This window comes from Schistocerca americana, chromosome 3 (genome assembly GCF_021461395.2).
Source record: "Schistocerca americana isolate TAMUIC-IGC-003095 chromosome 3, iqSchAmer2.1, whole genome shotgun sequence".
Taxonomy (NCBI): domain Eukaryota; kingdom Metazoa; phylum Arthropoda; class Insecta; order Orthoptera; family Acrididae; genus Schistocerca; species Schistocerca americana.
The window spans coordinates 828,778,466-828,804,401 of NC_060121.1; the positions used below are offsets into that span (position 1 = coordinate 828,778,466).

The window sequence follows — 25,936 nt, forward strand, 5'->3', positions numbered from 1 at the left end:
CTTCCTGGGACAATGAATTCACGGTGTTCTTATTTCAATTTCCAGGAGTGTAAATTTTTCACTAGTAATATCGTTTTTTTTGCGAAATGCTGCAGAAATATTCCAATTTTGTACAGAAAACTCTAGAATTAAAACACATCAATGAAGAACTCTGAAAAAATGTATATTTCTTGAAAGTCGGGTGCCAGCTTCACTGGACACAATATCCTGAAATAATGCCCAATGCCGACACTACTCTATGTAGTTTTTATACACGTATGCCATAACCGAAGCTGCTCCGTTCCCAATTGGTCGGCTGTCTGAAGATGCGTAGGAAGATTGGAATAAGGATATCCAGGGTAGTCAAGAAGATTTTACACACAAGTATTCCCAAGAGAAAGAGACCCCTTCCATCGGCATCTGGCATCTTCGGATTCATTCAAGTCTAGAGTCCAGAAAATGACTATTGAAGAAAAAAGATTCCACCTAAGGTAAAAGATCTGATTTTCGAAGCAAATCCCAGTGGACAACCGACAACCCGACAGCGACCCTTAGAAAAGCAATAATGACTGTGACTATGATTTCGATTGAAAAATATAAAATATCGAATGAAACATTTCAGTATGCCAATTTCGACTTCTAATTCGTTATTATCGATCTCACAATACTTTATAACCCAAGTTTTACTCGAACACGCTAAATTTACAATTTTTATCCGCCATATTGAATCCACCTTTTTGAATCTTGTCATTCCGACGTCGAATTACTAATCAGCAACGGAAAGAATGTAAAAAGAACACCGTTTCGTAAGATTGTAAATGAATTTTTCTATTATGTCCAGGTGTGTGTTTCACAGCACGCGACATTACGGGTCATAACGACTTCCAGCGGCCGTCTCTGCGGGAAGCGAGTTATCATTTCAGACGAGTTTCATAATTATTAGGTGCGCGTTTAAATATAAGCAAGCTCTCGATAGCACATGACAAAGCTAAGACCTTTAGTTGGTACTTTTTTAATGAGATATTAATTTTCCGCGTGGGCTGGAAGGAGCCAAGCGTTAGCGATATATGTCGGCGGGCAAGGCAACTAGAGTGACGTCACAAGTTCGTTGCAAGACTCGCATATCTCTTGTTCCCCGTGGCGTCCCACGTCAGCGAACTGCTGCGACTAAGGGAAAATATCTAACACTCGCCAGCGGTTGACCTGTCGTACGTGAGCACACGGTGATGTGGACGCGGTTAATTGGTTTGATATTTTGGACGCGGTTTGCCGTTTGTGTTTCAACTTACAAAGTCTGACGTTTTTATGTTTTGTGGGACAAGAGAAATAAAAATTATAATAGTTGTTTAATATCAAGTCAGAATAATTGACACTTTAAGCATATATTTATTAAGCAGCTTATTTTACATTCGTTGCAAAGGATTTTGTTCAAAACAAAATTTAAAATTTTCCCTGACTTGTGCGGCTGATTGCGATGAAGTATTATATCTATTTGTAAATTGTCTTGTGCTGCTTTTGGAACATTCCCGCACACCCTGGAAAATTGCGATTTCAACCTCATTTATTGATGAGATCCAAATGTTTCAAATGGCTCTGAACACTATGGGACTTAACATCTGAGGTCATCAGTCCCCTAGAACTTAAAACTACTTAAACCTAACTAACCTAAGGACATCACACACATTCATGCCCGAGGCAGGATTCGAACCGGCGACCGGAGCAGTCGCTCGGTTCCTGACTGAAGCGCCCAGAACCGCTCGGCCACACAGGCCGGTATTGATGAGATTACGGATGATGTTGTGTAGTAACGTTATGATGATGATGGGGTCCCATACTCCTTGACAGAGCATAGGTGACGATGCGGGAGACCCGGACCGCCGTACTAGGCAAGGTCCTAGCGGAGGTGATTTGCCATTGCCTTCCTCCGACCGCAATGAGGGTGAATAATGATGATAAGGACGACACAACAACACCCAGTCATCTCGAGGCAGGTGAAAATCCCTGACCCCGCGGGGAATCGAAGCCGGGACCCCGTGCTCGGGAGGCGAGAACGCTACCGTGAGACCACTAGCTGTGGACAATAACGTTATAGCTTTCTCAATATATACTGCCTTCTCTACACTGGTTTGATGCTGTATTTTTATTCAAAATTGTGATCTTAGATGTTATAGAACCAAAAAAAAAAAAACATTCTTTCTTGCCACGTCTTTAGCGTTGTTGCACAGGCCACTACTCAACAAAGGAAATATGAGTTATCAACAGGAGATCTCAAATTGATTCTACATTTCTAAATTTGCAGGCGTTTGAGACCGTTCTGCACAACAAACTTCTAATCAAATTGCTAGTGTATGGAGTAAAGTTTCAGTTTTGTGATTGTACTCGTGACTTCTTATCAGTACGTAATAATCAACAGAAAGTCATCGGGTGACACTGAAGTGTTAACTGGCGTTCCCTAAGAAATTGTTATAGGCCCTCTGCTGTCGGTGATTTACATAAATGATTTGGGAGGTAATCTGTAGAGTCATACAAGATTGTTTGTAGATGATGCTGTGGTTTACAATCTGGTAAAGCCATCAGAAGATAAACAAATTGCAAAACGATTTAGGTAAGACACCTGCATGGCGCGAAAAGTATCTGTTGAGTCTAATTAAAGAAAAGTGTGAAGTCATCCACACTAGTACGAAAAGAAATCCATGACATTTCGGTTACACAATAAATCACACGAGCCGGCCCTGGTGGCCGAGCTGTTCTAGGCGCTACAGTCTGGAACCGCGCGACCGCTACGGTCAGAGGTTAGAATCCTGCCTCGGGAATGGATGTGTGTGATGTCCTTAGGTTAGTTAGGTTTAAGTAGTTCTGAGTTCTAGGGGACTGATGACCTCAGAAGTTAAGTCCCATAGTGCTCAGAGCCATTTGAACCATTTGAAATCACACGAATCTAAAGGTTGCCACTTCAGCTAAATACCTAGAACATATTGCCGGCATACTGTCAGTGTAGCAGCGACGAATACAATACTGAAAAAGTTTGTTTTAGTCTATAGTCGCAGTTTATTTATTCTGCCTAGCGGCTGAAGGTGTCGGTACACAGTACCATGCTCAAGTTATACCCTGCCACGCAGTTGTCACGTTCGCTTCGCAAATAGGTGACTCAAATACAAGTATTTGCCACACCTTCGCGGAAAGCGAACGTAACTACTGCGCGCCAGGGGATGGTCTGAGTGACCATGGTACTGTGTGACCGCCCGGCTAGCCACGCGGCCTAACTCGCTGCTTCCCGAGCAGGAAAGCGTGCGGGTCACCGGCACGAATCAGCCCGGCGGAATAGTGTGAAGGTCCGGTGTGCCGGCCAGCCTGTGGATGGTTTTTCCAGCGGTTTTCCATCTACCTCGGCGAATGCAGGCTGGTTCCCCTTATTCCGCCTCAGTTACACTATGTCGGCAGTTGCTGCACAAACACTGCCTCCACGTACGCGTACACCACAATTCCTCTATCACGCAAACATTTGGGGTTACACTCGTCTGGTATGAGACGTTTCCGGGAGTGGTCTACTGGGGGCCGAACAGCACAACAATCCTGGGTTCGGTGTGGGGCGGTGGTGGGGTGGGTGGACTGCTGTGGCCTGTTGTGGGGTTGTGAACCACTGAGCGCTACGGCGGGACGAATCCTCTCCGTCGTTTCTAACTCCCCGGTTTAATACACGATACACAATACCCAATGGCACTGTGTTGGGGTTGTTTCGGGGTGGAGACCAAAGATCGAGATCATTGCTCGCATCGGGTTAGGGAAGGACGGGGAAGGAAGTCGACCGTGCCCTTTCGAACGAACCATCCCGGCATTTCCCTGGAGCGATTTAGGGAAATCACGGAAACCCTAAATCAGGATGGCCGGACGCGGGATTGAACCGTCGTCCTCCTGAATGCGAGTCCAGGGTGCTAACCACGGCGGCACCTCCCACGGTCAATGGCACTGTGTACCGAAACCTGTAGCCACAAGGCAAAATAAATAAACTTAAATTTATCAATGTTATATGAACGTTATTTGAGGGCTGCGTCTGAATTGTAAGGTTTTAAGATAATAATATATACTGCAACAGTCACTTGTTACTCGCAGGGCGCAAGTCAGCAGCATGCTGCAATCATCAGATACATTTACAGTTTTTTTTTTACTTTGTAATTAATATGAAGTTTGATTAGTTTCAATGGCTGTGTGTGACTGTGAGGTTATGTGTCGAAAAAGACGCCTGTTCAGGAAGATAAATATGTTATAGTATTTACATTATGTGATAAGCATGTACTTAGTTCATTTACTGACGTTATTGTCGGTAATTTCGTCGTCTAACACGCAGAGCACAGTAACAAGTACATCACAACTTAATACTTCCACAGTCATTTGCTTACATCAATCCGAAGAGTCTTAAATGCTAAGATAAACTATTGCTAAAACAGTAGCACACAGTCAAAAATATTTTTTTATTTATTTATTTACACGTCAGGTTCTTAGGACCAAACTGAGGAGCAAATCTCCAAGGTCATGGAACGTGTCAGTACGCTTACATAGGCAAAGAGAAGACTGCGTTTATTGGAGGAACACTTACAGATCTACTGCCTACCGTTGTCAGTCTTCTGCTAGGATACTGTTGCGCAGTATGAGATCCTTATCAGATATAATTGAGGGAGGACTTCGAAAAAGTCAAAGAATGGCAGCTCGTTTTGTATTCTGTCGAAGTAGGGGAGAGAGTGTCGCGAATATTATAAACGAGTTGGGGTGGCAATCATTAGAACAAAGGCGTTTTTCGTTACGGCGAGATCTTTTCACGAAATTTCGGGCACCAGGTTTCTCCTCTGAATGCAAAATATTGTCGCCAACCGGTATAAGAAGAAATGATCATCATAATAAAATAAGAGGAATTAGAATAGTATGGAATGATTTTAGTGTACATTTTCCCGTGCGCTGTTAGAGAATGGAAAGGTACAGAAATAGCTTAAAGATGGTTCGAAGAATCCTCGGACAGGAACTTAAGTATGAATTACAGAACTGTCATGTAGATATAGATTAGGGTTTGACGTCCCGTCGACATCGAGGTTATCGGTGGCGGAGCACAAGTTCATATTGTTTCAAGAATGGGGAAGGAAACCGGCCGCATTGTTTCAGAAGAACCATCCCTGCATTTGTCTGGAGCGATTTAGGAAAATCACGGAACATTTACATAATGATGTAGGTGGATTCGAATCGTCGTCCTCCCGAATGCGAGTCCAGTGTGCTTAAAACTGCGCCTTCTCGTTCTGTTTTTGCTATCGAGTAGGCGCTCGCTTGAGCAATTGTGCCTCTGCTACCTCCTAATTTTCATCTGTCTTAAAATAAATGAAAGAAGTGAGAGGCACACGTTATTTGTCTTTTTCTAGAGCTGGTGAAGCTGAGAGGTTGCCGAGAGCGGCGTGCTTACGTTTTTGTAACAGGTTTGGTAATGAAAACGATAAGTCTCAAAATACTCTACCACGGACCGCATTAATCTCTCATCTATTTAATTTTATATATCCAAAAGATTTCTTCCGCAAGGCTATTTGAGAAACCCAGACGTGAAACTAGATACCCTCCTTCCATGCAGCATTTTCAAGTTGGTACTTAAATGCCCATGAACCAACGGAAAATAGAAGTTTATGTGTGTTGTTAACACTCTGCATTATGAAACAAAAGAAAGGACTCCCTTTTTATAACGATACTGTACAAACCAGTCAGTGAATGGTAGTACCCTGCAATATGGAATCAGATGCTGTGCGTTCGTGAAGACAGTACGCCAGTACAATTAATTAATTTTATCCCACCGACAAGTTTCGTAGTTTATATTCCTTCAGTCGATTACCTACGCTTCTCCTGGTAATATCCATACAGGTTTGGCCACATGGAAGAAAAATCTTATTTCCACAAGCAGGAGACAAAATATCGCGTTCTAGAACCTGGACGCTCTGTGTCATTTTTCACTTGGCCGACCAACGGATTTAATGCCAGTTTTCACGCTTTCCCGGAGCACCAACAGTCTGTAATCGTCTTCGGTCTGCAGAGTTAAGGCTGATAAATATACACTGGATTCCGCCTGAACGTCTTTCTGAAGACCTCAAATACTCTGGGAACACTGGTACAAAGTACACTGGTCTAATTTCCAATTTTACGCAGGATGATTCTGCCGTTCGCCTGGACGGGCTGCACTGCTGCGTCAGTGAATTTGACCGCTACCCACCGAGGCGCTTTGCGGAAATCGTTGCAACACCATGCGTAAAATACGAACGTTTAATTCGAAGTTATACCAGCTTACCTTGCAACACCGATTCCGGCACATGTGACGACGGTACTATACTTCCAGGGGAAACAATATTTACGTAACATTTAACATTTTGAACGATCTGCAAATCTTAGAAGGTTGCCCAGAATTTTAACGGTGAGATCTTAAGGTCAGCTATTTTGTTAAAAAAAAAAAAGAGAGAAAGAAATAATTGCGTAGCCAAACCTTACTCTTTTACCCTGTTCAAGACATCATTCCTAATTAACGTCTATTTCTAGCAGTAAAATTACGTATATAGTGCATGTAAGCTGAGTACTTTAAGTATTCTGTCGTGGCCGTCTCCTAAAGTTCTCATTGAACCTCTCTTCTGTCACATTGATGATAATTATTGTTCCATAAACATGTTGTTCTGCAGTTCCAGTTGTTTTGATATTAATACGATTTATAAAGTAAATTTTAAGTTTAATAGTGTCATGAGCGATCTACTGCAATCTAGAATACGGGTTCTTCAAATTCCGTCACGTAAAAATCATGCTACAGCACATTTTAAATGTATGCCTGCAAGTTGCTGCAAGGAGTAATGCTCCATCTTCGACAGAAAATCACCCATTGCAAACGATATTAAACCACCGTGCGCACATCACATATTCTGTATTGTTTTTCAAGGAAGGGAGATGTAGATGTAGATGAATTCGTTTCGATCTCAGTGTGTTCATCGTTCCTTATGACGCATTTCGGCCATAGATACAGCCATTGTCGTCGTCATCGGCCTTGTTGTTGTTGTTGCTGTGATGATGTGATCTAAACATCTAAATACAGGAAAGGGAAACATGCAAGGAGCAATTCATTTTAACTGATACACAAAGTGGTCAGCATAGAACATTTCATCACGATTAATACTTTTGAAAATATCATATGAAACACAGAAACAATGTCATGTCAACAACTGAACTGTACATTACAGCAATCAAATGTCAGACTGAGTCTCATGATGGCTCACTGAGGTACTGATAACAAATAACCACTACGTGACACTACAGTCAAATGCTGATTGACAAACCAGCTGAAAATTAAACATAATAGCCTTAGTAATACGATAAAACGACATTAGAACGTGTTAAGTAATTTAAAAGACTCGAACAGTCATTCTTCCTATACATAATACAAACAACAAGTATGATTACGTAATGATACATCACCATGGTTGCCTTCGCTCACTTTTGAACTTTTCATCGTCTGATTGTATCTGTTAATTTTTTTTTTATTTTTGTATTTTACGTTTCACATTTGTGCAAAGAGGGCCGTACTGAATCAGTGCAATGTATTCACACTTGGTATTTACGTAGTGTCGAGCCTGGTGGTCCAGTGATAAAGCGCGTGTCTGGAAACCGAGGGTTTGAGGAATCGAATCCTGGTCCGACCACGAAAACCGCCAGTCTGCGTTCAATCTAACCGTCATCTCTCAACAATGTGAGAAATGGACACGTGGTTCGGATTCCGCTTTAAACTGTAGATCCCAATTTGCTGGTGGATATGTGGATAGATTAGGACATACAAGTCGCTTATTATTATTATTATTATTATGTGTATGGATAGGACTGTGGAGTCATTTAAATCATTAAATGTATTTTTATGTCGTTTCATCTTATGAGTGAAGCTTTTAAGTTTAATATTCAACTGGTACGTCAATCCGCATTTGCCTGCCTCCTCAGTCAGTTGTCACGACGCTTGGGCTGGAAGTTGATCCAGTGTAACATAAATCCAGTGTGATAAGGAGTACCTGTTTTTCAGATTTTATTTTGGTATTTATTAATCGCGTTGCCAAGTTCTACGCTACAAAGTTTGTGTTTAGGCTCACAATAAGTTGACGCGTATTTCTTTCCTTTTGATCTGTTTTGATCTGTTGGTAAGGTCGAAACATGTCAAAACATGTTAAATTCTGAACTTCCTCTACTTCCTGACGATGAAATGTGTATTCTGAAATCGAATACTTTTGTTGTATGAATAATCAACATCAATAAAATACAGCCGAGGAAGTCTGTCTTTCAGGCAATAAAATACAACGGAATTTCATACTTTTGGGAAAACATCATCAGTGATGGACAGAGTAAAATACCTCTTCAGCTCAGAATATGTCCTATCATTCTATAAGAGATGAATGTCAGTGAGGTTGGATGGTAGTTTTGTGGACCACTTTTTGTAGATCAAGCCTTATAAACCACAGAATCTGTCTTCTATTTATGTATCACCTATCTACAAATCTTCTGCTTTCTGGCTGTAGATACAGAAATTAAAGTACCCTGCCCCAGTTTCTATCTGTATTCCCAGGCTAATCTCAGGAACTACTATAGGGATTTTGATACGGCTTTCATTATTACTAGACTGATTCACGAGGAAGGTTTGTTTGTATAATTTATAAATATTTTGTGCAAATTTGCTGAACTACGATACATTAAAATCCCCTGCCGCAGTGAAACGACGCCCTTGCCACCTAGTAGCGTATGGCAGAACTTCTTGGGTTCATCCATATACATTATAGGCGTAAGACTGATTGCAACACCTGGCCGTGCGAGCTACTACCGGAATACTGGCGCGAGCTTTCGCAGCAGTTCTGAGACCGACCACATAATGTGCAAGCGTCAAATTTAAAAGCAGAATGTTAACTGAATGCAATGATAGCTATCCTCGAAACTATTGCCACTTTATAAGTAACTGAATGTGCTCGGTTTCGTTGTTGAAAACCACCTGCCAGTTGTTCTCTCCGTGTGTTCAGATATCGACGTACGTGTCTCAGAGAAGTATGCGCAAATGTCTTTGTAACTATAGACATATTAGGTGCCCGAATTTGTAACAAATAAGCTTAGTCTGAACCGTGTGCCAAAGCAGCAACTGCGTCTGCAGAGTCAAGTAAGGTTGAGGGAAATGAGATAGGAATTCTTCATTGCTTTTGGACGTAAAATAATTGAAAAATATGTACCAGAAAATACAAAAGAATAAGATTATAAAAAAGTGGTTATAAATACATACATAACAACAAATAAATGAGATAAGATTTACAACAGCTGGAAAGCTACATTTTGCGGCTGAAGATAGCTTGCGTTCAAAGTCTTAACAGTTATTGTGATACATGGTCCAGCTAAATGATATATGAATATAAAATTAACGTAACAAACGACAAATATGAAAGCGTATTTATTTAAAAAGTGATAAAAGTCGTTTGCTATAGCAAATGTTGACGATGTGTAAAAACGAGGCAATATACAATGAAATGACAATCAGTTTAAAATCTAGCTTCATACACCTAAGGTCGACATACATAAAAAAGTGCTACTACCGGCAAAAAATGTGAGATGGTGCATCGACCAAAAGATGTATAGCAGGCTAAAACATCGATCGCATCTGTCAGTCCATATTTTAGGCTGTCCTTCGTTTTGTTTTTTCCTTCACTAGACAATGAAATACCTCCATCTATAAGACAGATGGGGCAACGGCCTTGCCACAGTGGATACACCGGTTCCCGTCAGATCACCGAAGTTAAACGCTGTCGGGCGTGGCCGGCACTTGGATGGGTGACCATCCGGGCCGCCATGCGCTGTTGCCACGGTTCGAGGTGCACACAGCCTCGTGATGCCAATTGAGAAGCTACTCGACCGAATCGTAGTGGCTCCGTCCAAAGAAAACCATCATAACGACCGGGAGAGCGGTGTGCTGACCACACGCCCTTCCTATCCGCACCCTCATCTGAGGATGACACGGTGGGCCACTTCTGGCATGAAGACGGAGTGCTTTATAAGGCAGATGACCAATCACAATCAGCACACAGTGAATGGTGAAAGATGGTCACAAATTAATTTATTGACGTGTTTCGATACGTCATCATCAGACATAGCTGTCCTAAAAAAAAGGAAACACTGTATAATAAAGAAGCATAAAAAATGTATGCATCGTTTTCTATATTCTGTTCCTTCACTAGACAATGAACAGCTGTGTTTGATGACGATGTATTGAATCACGTAATTAATTAGTTTGCGACCAAGACCATTCACCATTTATTACGGGCCAAAATACACTCCAAGACAAGGAAAAAAAAAGAATACCACACGCAACAAAGGACTTTTGCGAATGGGACAGAAATCGGTAGATGTGACGTACATGTAGAGACAAACAAATGATAAAAGTTTCAGGAAATTTGGACGATTTATTCAAGAGAAAGAACTTCAGAAATGGAGCAAGTCAATGACGCTCTGATCCACCTCTGGCCCTTATGCAAGCAATTATTCGGCTTTGCACTGAATGATAGTGTTATTGGATATCCTTCTGAGGTATATCCAACCAAATTCTGTCCAACTGACGCGTTACATTGTCGAAATCGCGGAGCTGGTTGGAACGTCCAGCCCGTAATGCTCTAAACGTTCTCAATTGGGGAAAGATCCGGTGACTTTGCTAGCCAAGGTAGCTTTTGGTAAGCACGAAGACAAGCAGTAGAAACTATCGCCGTGTGCAGGCGGGCATTGCCTTCTACATCTACATCCATACTCCGCAGGGTACCATGAGTACCTCTATCGGTTCTCCCTTCTATTCCAGTCTCGTGTTGTTCGTGGAAAGAAAGATTGTCGGTATGCCTCTGTGTGGTCTCTAATCTCTCTGATTTTATCCTCATTGTCTCTTCGCGAGATCTACGTAGGAGGGAGCAATAAACTGCTTGACTCCTCGGTGAAGGTATGTTCTCGAAACTTCAACAAAATCCCATACCGAGCTACTGAGCGTCTCTCTTGCAGAGTCTTCCACTGGAGCTTATCTATGATCTCCGTAACGCTTTCGCGATTACTAAATGATCCTGTAACGAAGCGCGTTGCTCTCCGTCGGATCTTCTCTATCTCTTCTATCAACCCTATCTGGTACGGTCCCACACCAGTGAGCAGTATTCAAGCAGTGGGCGAACAAGTGTACTGTAACCTACTTCCTTTGTATTCGGACTGCATTTCTTTAGGATCCTTCCAATGAATCTCAGTCTGGCATGTGCTTTACCAACGATTAATATTATATAGTCATTCCATTTTAAATCACTCCTAATTCCTACTCCCAGATAATTTATGGAATTAACTACTTCCAGTTGCTGACCTGCTATATTGCAGCTAAATGATAAAGGATCTTTCTTTCTATGTATTCGCACCACATTACACTTGTCTACATTGAGATTCAGTTGCCATTCCCTGCACCATGCGTCAATTCGTTGCAGATCCTCCTGCATTTCAGTACAATTTTCCGTTGTTACAACCTCTCGATATACTACGGCATCGTCCGCAAAAACCCTCAATGAACTTCCGATGTTATCCACAAGGTCATTTATATATATTGTGAATAGCAACGGTCCTACGACACTCCCCTGCGGCACACGTGAAACCACTCTTACTTCGGAAGACTTCTCTCCCTTGAGAATGACATGCTGCGTTCTGTTGTCTAGGAACTCTTCAATCCAATCACACAATTGGTCTGATAGTCCGTATGCTCTTACAATGTCCACTAAACAACCGTGGGGAACTGTATCAAACGCCTTGCGGAAGTCAGGAAACACGGCATCTACCTGGGAACCCTTGTCTATGGCCCTCTGAGTCTCGTGGACGAATAGCACGAACTGGATTTCACACTATCGTCTTTTTCGAAACCCATGCTGATTCGTACAGAGAAGATTTCTAGTCTCCAGAAAAGTCATTATACTCGAACATAACACGTGTTCCAAAATTCTACAATTGACCGACGTTAGAGATATAGGTCTATAGTTCTGCACATCTGTTCGACGTCCCTTCTTGAAAACGGGGATGACCTGTACCCTTTTCCAATCTTTTGGAACGCAGCGCTCTTCTAGAGACCTACAGTACACCGCTGCAAGAAGGGGGGGGGGGGGGGGGGGGAGGGGGGAGGCAAGTTCCTTCGCGTACTCTGTGTAAAATGTAACTGGTATCCCATCAGGTCCAGCGGCCTTTCCTCTTTTGAGGAAAATGGCAAGCGCAGAATGCATTGCCAAGAAGGACAAAAAGATAATGGGGCGTAGAATATCGTTGACATACCGTTGTATTGTAAGGATGCTGCGGATGACAATCAGAGAGCAAGAGGAGAAGAGATGGTGGCCTAAGTTTCTGACCACCAGTCTTCACTATGAAATACAATGACACCCCAGTCCATTACTCTCGGTTGTTGGGTCGTATGGCGGCTGACAGTCAGCTCTCCGGGGCGTCTCCAGACACGTCTTCGATCTGGAATCTCATTTACTGGAGCAGAATTGTCTGTAGTAGTGAGTCTCGTTAAATGAGCCCTGATGATCAGAGTAGATGTGTCTGGAGGCGCCCCAGACAGCGGTGGATACCTTCCTGACTGTCTCCAGTTCCACGGCCCGAAAACCAATAGTGAAGGTCTGGGGTGCCGTTCCATTTCGTAGCAGAACCTCTTTGGTTGTCATCTGTGGCACCCTTACAGCACAGCGGTACGTCGGCGATATTGTACGTTTCATTTTGTTGCTCTTCATGGCAAGCTATTCTGGGTTTATATTTCAGCGAGATAATGCCTGCTCACACGCGGCGCAAGTTTCTACTGCTTGTCTTCATCCTTGCCGAATCTACGTTGGCCAGCAACGTCGCCGGATTTTTCCCCCGCAGAGAACGTTTGGAGTATTATGAACAGGGCCCTCCATGCAGTTCGAAATTTTGCAGATCTAACGCCCATTGTACATAATTTGTCACGATATCTCTCAAGATGACTTACAACAATTCCATCAATCAATGTCAGGCTGAACAACTGCTTCGATAAGGGCCACTAGTGGATCCAAACGTTACTGACTTGCTCAGTTCGTGAAGTTCTTTCTGTCGAATTAATATGAACCTCTGTGGCCGAGTTCGTTACCACAAGCCGGTGCGGTGGCTTTCGACCCGCAGGTAAGCCGGTTCGAATCCGGGTGGGGGAGAAAATTTTCATTGTCGATGTTTGGCCGGCAAGGGGAGAAGAGATGGTGGCGTAAAGCTTCTGATCAGCAGTCTTGGCGTCAATGTTCTAGATTCAGTTCCAAACCCCACCGCACTGTCTCAGGAAGTGAGGGGATGTGCAACTGTTGATGGGACGTTAGGTTCGGTGGCTCACTTGGAGCTCTTCGAGAGGAGGAAGCTATGTGCCGGGACAAGGTTTCACTCTCTCCTTCTCTCACCGTCTTCAAAAGATCATGACACTGCACTACGCACACTCACCCATTACAGTCACCTACACATAACAGGTACACTAAAGCACGCAGTTCTAACTCTTTGCATGCGGGCGCGAAGAATAGGGAAAACCTTTCCAATTAGGAAGCTGAACCTGCCCTTCGGTATCTCCCAGCCATTCATGCCACACGGCTTTACTTTAACTTTCTTAAACAAATCATTCAATTTTTCTGAAATTTTAATCACTTGTTTGTCTGTACATGTACGTCACATCTACAGATTGTATCTCCCAGCCATTCATGCCACACGGCTTTACTTTAACTTTCTTAAACAAATCATTCAATTTTTCTGAAATTTTAATCACTTGTTTGTCTGTACATGTACGTCACATCTACAGATTTCCTACTCAATTGGATAATTGCTTCGTGTTGCATACTTTTTCCCTCTTACACTGAAGAGAAGAAACTGGAGCACCTGCCTAATATCGTGTAGCGCCTCCGCGAGCACGCAGAAGTGCCGCAACAAGACGTGGCATAGACTCGACTACTGTCTGAAGTATTGCTGGAGGGAATTGATACCATGAATCCTGCAGCGCTGTCCGTAAATTCGTAAAAGGGCTCTGAGCACTATGGGACTTAACTTCTGAGGTCATCAGTCCCCTAGAATTTAGAACTACTTAAACCTAACTAACCTAAGGACATCAAACACATCCATGCCCGAGGCAGGATTCGAGCCTGCGACCGTAGCGGTCGCTCGGTTCCAGACTGTAGCACCTAGAACCACTCGGCCACCCCGGCCGGCAAAATGTGTGTGAAATCTTATGGCACTCAACTGCTAAGGTCATCAGTCCCTAAGCTGACACACTACTTAACCTAAATTATCCTAAGGACAAACACACACACCCATGCCCGTGGGAGGACTCGAACCTCCGCCAGGATCAGCCGCACAGACCATGACTGCTGCGCCTTAGACCGTTCAGCTAATCCCGCGCGCCGTAAGAGTATGAAGGGCTGAACATCTCTTTTGAACAGCACGTTGCAAGGGATCCCAGATATGCCAAAGAATATTCATGTCTGGAGAGTTTGGTGGCCAGCGGAAATGTTTAAACTCAGAAAGAATAGTGTTCTTGGAGCTACTCTGTAGTAACTCTGGACATGTGGAGTATTGCATTGTCCTGCTGGAATTGCCCAAGTCCGTCGGAATGCACAATGGACATGAATGGATGCAGGTGATCAGATAGTAGTGTGCTATCAGAGTCGTATCTAGACACATCAGGGGTCCCAGATCGCTCCAACTGCACATGCCCCACACCATTACAGAACCTCCAACAGCTTGAACAGTCCCCTGCTGACATACAGGGTCCATGGATTCATGAGGTTTTTTCCATACCCGTACACGTCCATCCGCTCGATACAATTTGAGATGAGATTCGTCCGACCAGGCAGCATGTTTCCAGGCATCAACAGTCTAATGTCTATGTTGACGGACCCAGGCGAAGCGTTAAGCTTTGTATCATGCAGTCATCAATGGTACACGAGAGGGGCCTACACTTCCGAAAGCCCATATCGATAATGGTTCGTTGACTGGTTCGCACGGTGACACTTGTTGATGCTCACCATTGAAATCTGCAGCAATTTGCAGAAGGGTTGCACTTCTGTCTCAGTGAACGATTCTCTTCGGTCGTCGTTGCTCCCGTTCTTGCACGATCTTTTTCCGGCCGCAGCGACGTCGGATATTTTATGGTTTACCGGGTTCTTGATATTCAATGCACACCCGTGAAATGGTCGTATGGGAAAATCGCTACTTCATCACTGCCTCGGAGATGGTGTGTCCCATGTCTCGTGCACCGACTGTAACACCACGTTCAAACTCGAATCTTGATAACCTGCCATCGTAGCAGTAGTAACCGATCTAACAACTCCTCCAGACACTTGTTGTCTTACATAGGCGTTGCCGACAGCAGCGTCATATTCTGCCTGTTTACACATCTCTGTATTTGAATACGCATGTCTATACCAGTTTCTTTGACGCTTTAGTGTAGAATATATTTTTTTATGTCGGTAAGCCAGTCATAAACCTGGTATATCTTTGTGCTGCTTTCATAGTAGATAGCACTTGCAAATGAAGTGTAAGGCTGAAATTAGCCAACTGTGCGTTTTCAATAAAGCAAATACTTGTAACAGCCGAGGTAGAATCTGAAGATTGTGGTTGGTTACATATAATTGAGACCGACGAGCTTCCTTTTGAATATCCCTCTATTTGGCAGTGACAGTGAGTTTGATTTGCCTCGTAGCGTGTTTGCAGGCCCTTTACAGAGAGTGGTCGCTCCCGCTTTGCAGACGCGGACGCAGTGCCGGGAGGCGGCTCTCGGGCCAAGGGCAAGTCTGGCGCCTGCTCGGAGCGCGACGCCGTCAACAACCCGGCAGCCGCCATGCGGCTGCGGCTCGAGAACGAGCGTCTCAAGTGCGAGGTGGCCGAGCTGCGCATGCTGGTCGCCTCCAGGGACCTGACGGCCGCGGGTGCGGGCGCGGGGGCGGGGGCGGCCAGCAGCGCGGCGGCTGCAGGGGCGGCGACCGGCGCCGAGGGGGCGGCGGGGGCGGCCGCGCCAGCTGGCGGCGGCACCGGAGCCGAGGAGTCACTGCGCGTCCAGGCGCTCGACATGGAGCTGCGGCACGCTCGCGAGGCGCTCGCAGGTACTGTTAAAATCTTCCGTGTTGTTATGCAGCGTCGCATTTCTTCAAACGGTCGACGTTTCCACCCCTCTTCTGGGATCTTCTTCAGGCTCTTGTGTGACTCTAGACTGAGTGCTGTCAGAGACCAGTGTCTCCTTTTAAAGAGTAATTTTTTCGCGCTTGTGCTAGAGAAGTGGGATTACTGGGTAAAAAAATTATTAAAAAAAAAAGAAATTGCGGCTACAGTTGGTAGGCCATCGTCATTGGATAGTAAAAGAAGTATTAATTATTTGCTTCAAGTTTCTGCTATCAGTCACTTTTTATTTTATGCTTAATCTAACATAATGCAACACGTTTCAAACATGTTCTGTTCATCTTCCGGCGTTTATACATACATACATACATAGAGAAATGTTACTTAAAAATAGTCTTAAACTAGATTAATCTAGAACACTTTGTCCATTGTTTTTTACTGTAGCTACTGGTGTGGCATTTGGGGGGAAGGAGGGGGGCAGTGTATTGCTAGAAATCAAAATCAGTGATGTCTTCTGCTGGTTTTCTTCTTTGTTGTTGACTATGTATATCACAGCCTGTATCGGATGCAGATAGATTTGCATCAGTTATGTGTTACTAAAATAGTGTGAAAGGCTTTTATATGACAGTTGATCACTTACAGTTACATCATCTTGCTGCTTCACTTGCATCACTGGTGTAATGGCGGAGCTGTTGATTGACGTTACACTATTGCACATTATATTTTGTCACTGATTGTCACTGCACAAATTGCTTCGATGTTATACACTCAACACTAGATGGCGGACTGTAGCATGTGAGTCTGTATCGATTATCGAGGTTTCGTATAGATATTCTTGGTTCTAGCCAATTATTTACATTGACATTTCTTGAATCTATTGAGTTAGAACTGGCTTACGACTGTTGAAGAATTTTGCGTTTTTGAATACGGTTATTTCATTAAGAATGTTATCTCCACGGTTTGTGTTATGTATGAAAATTTCCATTTCTTCCATGATATGCATTCTTTTACTTTTTCCTATTTTGTGTAAAATTTCTAGGTTGTCTTCGATTTTCAAAGGGTGGCCTGTGCCTTTAATGTGAGTTGCTACTGCTGATTTGTTACATTTATCAAGCCTGTAGCAGTCTAAATGTTCTTTAAATCGGGTTCTGAAATTTCTGCCTGTTTGTACGATATAATATTTATTACATTGGCTGCAGGTAATTTTGTAAATGCAAGATGCATCAAGCCTTGTATCTGGTGGTTTAATATTGTGAATAAGCTTCCTACTTAGGTTGTCGTTGGTGCTGAATCTACTTTTTACTTCTGTGTTTTTGAATAGTCTTGCTAATTTGTCAGACACTATTCCAAGATATGGCATTTTTACATATTTTACTGCTGGGGCACTGTCAGTTGTGAGTGTAGTTTGATGTTGTTTGTTCAGTTTATTTTTTGTCTGGTGTGACATGTTATTAATTAGAGAATGGTCATATCCATTGTTTATTGCAGTATATGTTATGGTTTCTGTTTCTGGTTGGAGTTCTGTATGTTGAAGTGGAAATTTGTGTGCTCTGTACAGCATTGATCTATAAGCAGCTTTTTTGTGGGAGGAGGGATGTGTTGAGGACTTTGGTATACTGGTGTCAGTGCCAGTAGGTTTTCTGTAAACATTGAAAGTTACCTTTTGGTTCTGTATTGATATTTTTATGTCAAGAAAAAGTATGGTGTTGTCTTCTTCCTGTTCAAGGGTGAATTGAATATTTTTATGTAGGCTATTGAATTTGTTAAAAAGGTTTGTCACTTCATCCTCTGTGCCATCAAATAGAATGAGGGTGTCATTGTAACTAACCACGTTACTACGGGTTATTCCCTATTATTGGGAATGGAAATACTTATTGCTTATGAAATCAACGTGAGAAGAATAGGGTCGCCACCGACTCAAACCATACAACTAATCAAAGATTTGGTCGAGTCGGAAAATAAATTAATTTGATCACAGACCAAAAACTCACAAAAATGCATACGTTGTGAGGTCGCTCACAGCGGATACGATGTAATTAATAGTATTGCCCGTGCGCTGCTCACGACAATCAAACATTTAAAATAAAATAGAAAATGCATGAACACTGCATAAGATCAGCTCCCAGCAACACACCTGAAAATATGACTTAATCTAAAGCATTTGTTATAAAATACAAGAGGAGACTAATCACTGGACCTGTGCATAAGGAAACGCATTGGATGTGCTAATGGGAAAGCTACGAGGTGAGTGGCTTAGGCGCAAAAACGTAATCTCGGAACACAAGAGAAAATTGTAGATAAAATCATTTATTCCTAAACTAAGGATGTGAGGCATGTACACGATTCCTGATAACACGTGGTTTGTGGAGGCACAATTTCTAGGTATAGTGCCAAATTCCAACAATATCACATCATACAATCATGTTAACATTTTCTAAAACAAACATGCGATCGGACAGTTAGTGATGCCGGTAGCCCAACAACTATAATGTTCTACCACGTGGTTGGCTCCCCAAGGACGAAAGACACGGAAAGTAAGGAAAATTTACGAGAAGGCAAGGCTCTAAATATTTAGAAAGGTGAAAGCTTATACAGGCACAGCTGAAGGCAAACAGACATTCATACAGAAGCGAGTGCTCACTTCTTATCGACACCTTTGTGTGGCGCTCTTCCGGCGGATCCAAGTCTGCTACAGAAATTTGCTAAAAGAAAAATCTGCCAAAGTTTTGCATTCCTTGCTGTGACAAGGCAAAGCAATCTTCCAGATTTGAAAAGCGAGACCAAAGGCTAACAGCTCTCCCCTCGCCAAGTAACAACGCGCCACGCGGTCAGTCTAACTCACCCTTCTTCGACTGGAGCACAGCTGTGGACGCTTCCCGTACCGGCGGCAGACTGCCTCCCGCTTCTCCAGCCTCTTCCACGCTCCGCGTGGACCGGAAAACCCCAAGATGCCATTTCCGCCACCAACCTAACGCAGGTGGATTTCTCACAAGTAGCGGAAACCTCTTTGCCGACTTGACCACTACGAGAGTTGGCTATTCTGTGCAACTGCTGCTGAATCTGTACGACTATCGCAGACTTTCTGCAGCAGACTACGCCACCGTCTAGCAACGTGACACACAACCACATTCATTCAATCACACTACTATGAGAGTAAAGAGAATAGAGAAACAAGGAAAAGAAAGAGAAATGGTAATGAAAATGGGCTACCGGACTAATGAAAGGTGGCTACAGGACGCTTTCATCATCTACATATCTCTTATAGAATTTAACATTGCTTGTGATGTTCTCATTTAGTGTTAGAATTTTATTTTCTATATGGTTGATAAATATTTCAGCTAATAGGCCACTGAGAGGGCTTCCCATTGCTAATCCTTGGTCCTGCTTGTAAATTTTATTGTTAAAAGAGAAGTAATTATGTGAGAGCACTAGATTGAGTACATCTACAAGTTCTATGATTTCTGGTTTGCTCATTGTCTTGTTTCTCAATAGGTTCATTCTTATTATCTCAACTGTTTCATCTACAGGTATACTGCTGTAAAGGTTATCAATATCTAGGGATAGAAACTTGGCTTGAGGTGGTACCGTCAAATCTTTCAAACTGTGAATAAGTTCATAGCTGTTCTTTATGGCATATGATTTTTCAAATGTGTATTTTTCTAAAAGTATGTCATTTAGTTCTCTCATTAATTTATAGGCTGGGCTATTAATTGAGTTCACAATAGGCCTGATAGGTGTGTTGGTTTTATGGACTTTTGGTTGTGCTCAGAGTTTGGGGGCTGTTGGGTTCATCAGAATAAGGTCTCGTACTTCATTCTTAGTTAAAAGGAAGTTACTGTTGTTGAGGCAGTTTCTTATTTTAGCTTGAAACTTTGGTGTGGGGTCACCTTGGACTTCCAGTATGTGGTTGTTTGCAAAGAATTCGAGTGTTTTGTGTATATAATCATTCTTAAACATAATAACTGCTGTGGAACCTTTATCAGATTTTACTGCCTTATTTAGTAGTGTCATTTCTGTATGACTGAATTCAATGTTGGTTGAATTTACAACTCTTGGGTAGAAGTATTTTCGCGATAAAGCCGAAAAAGGGGGCTATCGCCTAAAACTCTTGTGACTATCATTGGTGGACCAATGTCGTTGGTTAGAAAGGGATTTTTCCCGCTAGAAGCGAAACGGGCAGAGCTAGAGAGGGGGAACGTTTCTCCAAAATATTGTGGCTTACAGGTCGTTGTTTGTATTGCTCGCACGTCGCGGCCTTGTATTCACTTTCGTGATGGAGGGGAGTCACGATGCCGGAAGCCTATATAGCCTTCCTCTCTATTGAAGTTACATGTGTTCGTAGAAATTTCAGTCGCTTCTCGGGTTTTTCTTGTACAAAGTTGGTTTCCCTATCCAGCTCACGTACGTTATTGAAATCGATGTCAAGGCCTCAGTTCTCGTGATGTTCCGCTATCGCCGAATTTATACTTAGGTTTTAGCCGCTTGTGGCGTTCGTGTTCCTTCATACATTCCTTAACAGTCCTTCTCATTTCGGGGTTTCAGCTATATACACTCTACCGCAGCCACAAGTCATTTCATAGACGCCCGCAGTACGGAGGCAATCAGGTGCATCCGTTTTCCGTCGGGAAAGGACTAATTGTAGTGTTGGCAGAAGAGCCAACACTGTGTTTCTAGAGGAGGCCGAAATGCACGCGTTTAATTACACGCTGACTGGCGTGAGGTCTGGAACAGGACAATATCTTGAGAATTGCAATAAAGTACGTAGTTGATATAATACTTAACTTTAATCCACAATTGTAGAACATCGCTCGTTACGGTACATGCTTCATAATATTAATTATCAATTGAATACGGCGCCTTGCTAGGTCGTAGCAAATGTAGCTGAAGGCTATGCTAACTATCGTCTTGGCAAATGAGAGCGTATTTGTCAGTGAACCATTGCTATGAACGTCGGCTGTACCACTGGGGCGAGTGCCAGTACGTCTCTCTAGACCTGCCGTGTGGTGGCGCTCGGTCTGCAATTACTGACAGTGGCGACACGCGGGTCCGGAGTAGACTAATGGACCGCGGCCGATTTAAAGGCTACCACCTAGCAAGTGTGGTGTCTGGCGGTGACACCACATTAATATTTTGTTGTGACTGAAGAAAGTGGACTGCGTGAAAGCGGATAACCGCAAGATATAGGAATATTTACGGAGTGAGCATTCAGATGCGCAGAACGGAACTTCTGTCGCCAACATACACTGTCTGATCAAAAGTATGCGGACACCTATTATTGTCCCGTCAAAATGGGGTGTGTCCACACTTCGCCTTGACAAAGGTGTTTGACAAGTCTGGTAATCAGACTCCATCAGTAAAGCCACCATGGCACGGTGAAAGGGTTGCCCGTTACCACCGAGCAGATTTTGAACGCCGTTACATAAATGGTGCACACTGGATTTTGGATTTTCTATTCACACCCCGTAACCAACTTAATCGTTTACACCCAACGTCTGGAGTGAACTTGGCTTCAAGCTTTGAAGACATTAAAGCAAGGGCATTTCGCTTGTTTGCGACAAGTGTCACAGCTCAGATAACGGCTTTTTTGTTCAAATGTTCAAATCTGTGTGAAATCTTATGGGACTTAACTGCTAAGGTCGTCAGTCCCCAAGCTTACACACACATCCATGCCCGAGGGAGGACTCGAACCTCCACCGGGACCAGCCGCACAGTCCATGAGTGCAGCGCGTCGGACCGCTCGGCTAATCCCGGGCGGCGGCTTTTTTGTATCGAAAGAAGAATCGATAGCCGAACCTCGCTTTTAATTATGCTGCTGCAGTCGTGCGATGGTTTCCTTGCGCATCAATTTGAAAGCGACGGGATAAACTTAGAATTTGAAGCCATGACAAGCAGCAAATTAGTGATTTATCACACTTAAAAATATTTTTGGGAACTAAATACTTCCTTTTTCACCTTTTGGTATAATCTTTTTAAGCTTTTTGAGCGTTAGGGAAACTAAAACATTGATGGCGCATAATCATTCACCACGTTATCAGAACTTTACTAGCGTAAAATAAAAACAATGGTTTCGATAACTGAATAATACAAAGGAAATTACTCAGACTGCCATACAAAAATGATTTATGTGTGTGAACATTGCGCGAAATGTCTGTACATTAAACTGACTGACTACCAGCACACTCCCGCACTAATCAGTTTATCTAGCGCTTATCTCATAGATACATGGCGATACAGTCAAAAAAAATCATCTCAAAAGATTTTATACCTTCATTTCATTGTATCGGCTGTGGTGGTCTAGCGGGTAGAGCACCCGACTCTGGCCCCGATGGTCCCGGGTTTAATCCCGGTTGCAGCAGGTACTGTTGTTCGTTCCAGTCCCTGGCTGGTCCACTCAGCCTGCTGTCAAAAGGTTGCCGGGGGAAGGGGGGCTACCCCTCCCCCTCCTGGCACCGTGGCGAATAGAAGGGCTGCTCCACTCTTCCTACAGTCAGGTCACAGGCTTGCGCCACAGACTTTACCTTTAGCGCTGTAGCTCGATATTAATCAATACATAAAACGCTTCTTCATAGTTTGATAGTTATAGTCATACCTTTGTGGTACTTAGGTATCGAAACTACCGTTTCCTCTTTTAATGAATTTCGATTTATGTTTGTAGCAACAGTAATTTAACATCATTGCGATCAGTAATAAACAAATACGTGAAAACAGATCAATTATACTATACCAGCGTCACGTAGCTATTTTGGTTTTGTGTTGGCTATATGCTCACTCCATAGTTACTCGTGCTTTATGAATATCCGCAGTAATTTCTACTTTGCGGATAAAACCTGTGGCGATGCCGATATCCGCCAATGGATCTGCGAATACCGGAAAAAATTACTACCTTCTGGTTAAACTGCAGTGTCAACTTCAAGATTTTCGACTGTTTTCGCATTACAAGCGATCCATAATAATAACTATTATTCTTGTAAGTTATTACTATTACCGTTTCGGGAAGGAATACCACTAAAGTACTTGAATGCAGACTATCCTAGAAACAGTAGACGAGTTACTGACTTCTGCAAGGGTTAAAGATGGTGACATAGCGATCTTTCTTGATTTTTCGCACAATTACACGTGCATGCTGCTTCCATCGTATCAGCAGCTGCCTTACTCGTACTTCTGAGGTACTCGTGTTTCGTTTATATTAAGGGGCTACTTTCGTCATTGCTGAAAGCTGCTACGAAGGAAGCTCGCTTCATGGTCTCATTCCTGTTGGTGTATCACATACGATATACAACGATGTTCTCTATTGGATCAGTGGTGCCATCAACGTTTCTCTTAAAAATACTTATAAATATGAAATACAGCACTTATTACACTGAGAGCTGTAACACAATAATATGATTTAACACTATGCTGAATCAACGTACAACTAACATGGCTGCCGGCCGTTGTGGCCGAACGGTTCTAGGCGCTTCAGTCCGAAACCGGGTTGCTGCTACGGTCGCAGGTTCGAATCCTGCCTCGGGCATGGATATGTATGATGTCCTTAGGTTAGTTCGGTTTAAGTAGTTCTAAGTTCTAGGGGACTGATGAGCTCAGATGTTAAGTCCCATAGTGCTCACAGCCATTTGAACCATTTTTGAACTAACATGGCTACATTTAACAGAATGCATAATGTGGCGACAATTTGTAATGCTACTTCATTTGACTTCCCACTGTTTAGAAAAAATTATACAAAAATATTTCGATATTTAACGGTATTCCTCCTCGGTTTGGTAATAATAATAATAACTCAAACAATAAAAATCATTATTATACAAGGCCCCCCCCATGAACCATGGACCTTGCCGTTGGTGGGGAGGCTTGCGTGCCTCAGCGATACAGATAGCCGTACCGTAGGTGCAACCACAACGGAGGGGTATCTGTTGAGAGGCCAGACAAACGTGTGGTTCCTGAAGAGGGGCAGCAGCCTTTTCAGTAGTTGCAAGGGCAACAGTCTGGATGATTGACTGATCTGGCCTTGTAACAATAACCAAAACGGCCTTGCTGTGCTGGTACTGCGAACGGCTGAAAGCAAGGGGAAACTACAGCCGTAATTTTTCCCGAGGGCATGCAGCTTTACTGTATGATTACATGATGATGGCGTCCTCTTGGGTAAAATATTCCGGAGGTAAAATAGTCCCCCATTCGGATCTCCGGGCGGGGACTACTCAAGAGGATGTCGTTATCAGGAGAAAGAAAACTGGCGTTCTACGGATCGGAGCGTGGAATGTCAGATCCCTTAATCGGGCAGGTAGGTTAGAAAATTTAAAAAGGGAAATGGATAGGTTGAAGTTAGATATAGTGGGAATTAGTGAAGTTCGATGGCAGGAGGAACAAGACTTCTGGTCAGGTGACTACAGGGTTATAAACACAAAATCAAATAGGGGTAATGCAGGAGTAGGTTTAATAATGAATAGGAAAATACGAATGCGGGTAAGCTACTACAAACAGCATAGTGAACGCATTATTGTGGCCAAGATAGATACGAAGCCCACGCCTACTACAGTAGTACAAGTTTATATGCCAACTAGCTCTGCAGATGACGAAGAAATTGAAGAAATGTATGATGAAATAAAAGAAATTATTCAGATTGTGAAGGGAGATGAAAATTTAATAGTCATGGGTGACTGGAATTCGAGTGTAGGAAAAGGGAGAGAAGGAAACATAGTAGGTGAATATGGATTGGGGGACAGAAATGAAAGAGGAAGCCGCCTGGTCGAATTTTGCACAGAGCACAACATAATCATAACTAACACTTGGTTTAAGAATCATGAAAGAAGGTTGTATACATGGAAGAACCCTGGAGATACTAAAAGGTATCAGATAGATTATATAATGGTAAGACAGAGATTTAGGAACCAGGTTTTAAATTGTAAGACGTTTCCAGGGGCAGATGTGGACTCTGACCACAATCTATTGGTTATGACCTGTAGATTAAAACTGAAGAAACTGCAAAAAGGTGGGAAGTTAAGGAGATGGGACCTGGATAAACTAAAAGAACCAGAGGTTGTACAGAGATTCAGGGAGAGCATAAGGGAGCAATTGACAGGAATGGGGGAAATAAATACAGTAGAAGAAGAATGGGTAGCTTTGAGGGATGAAGTAGTGAAGGCAGCAGAGGATCAAGTAGGTAAAAAGACGAGGGCTAGTAGAAATCTTTGGGTAACAGAAGAAATATTGAATTTAATTGATGAAAGGAGAAAATATAAAAATGCAGTAAGTGAAACAGGCAAAAAGGAATACAAACGTCTCAAAAATGAGATCGACAGGAAGTGCAAAATGGCTAAGCAGGGATGGCTAGAGGACAAATGTAAGGATGTAGAGGCCTATCTCACTAGGGGTAAGATAGATACCGCCTACAGGAAAATTAAAGAGACCTTTGGAGATAAGAGAACGACTTGTATGAATATCAAGAGCTCAGATGGAAACCCAGTTCTAAGCAAAGAAGGGAAAGCAGAAAGGTGGAAGGAGTATATAGAGGGTCTATACAAGGGCGATGTACTTGAGGACAATATTATGGAAATGGAAGAGGATGTAGATGAAGATGAAATGGGAGATATGATACTGCGTGAAGAGTTTGACAGAGCACTGAAAGACCTGAGTCGAAACAAGGCCCCCGGAGTAGACAATATTCCATTGGAACTACTGACGGCCGTGGGAGAGCCAGTCCTGACAAAACTCTACCATCTGGTGAGCAAGATGTATGAAACAGGCGAAATACCCTCAGACTTTAGGAAGAATATAATAATTCCAATCCCAA

General features: G+C 43.0%; 1 protein-coding gene and 1 pseudogene across 1 annotated transcript in view; both read left to right on the forward strand.

Moving 5' to 3' along the window:
- Positions 1 to 25,936, forward strand: part of LOC124605202 (kazrin) — a 1,111,833-nt gene that overhangs the window by 849,027 nt on the left and 236,870 nt on the right. Inside the window, exons 5-6 of the mRNA XM_047136736.1 lie at positions 15,783 to 15,982; positions 16,076 to 16,136. Coding sequence (XP_046992692.1) covers positions 15,783 to 15,982; positions 16,076 to 16,136 — 261 coding nt within the window. The remainder of the gene's footprint in view (positions 1 to 15,782; positions 15,983 to 16,075; positions 16,137 to 25,936) is intronic.
- Positions 9,740 to 9,857, forward strand: LOC124607828 (annotated as a pseudogene).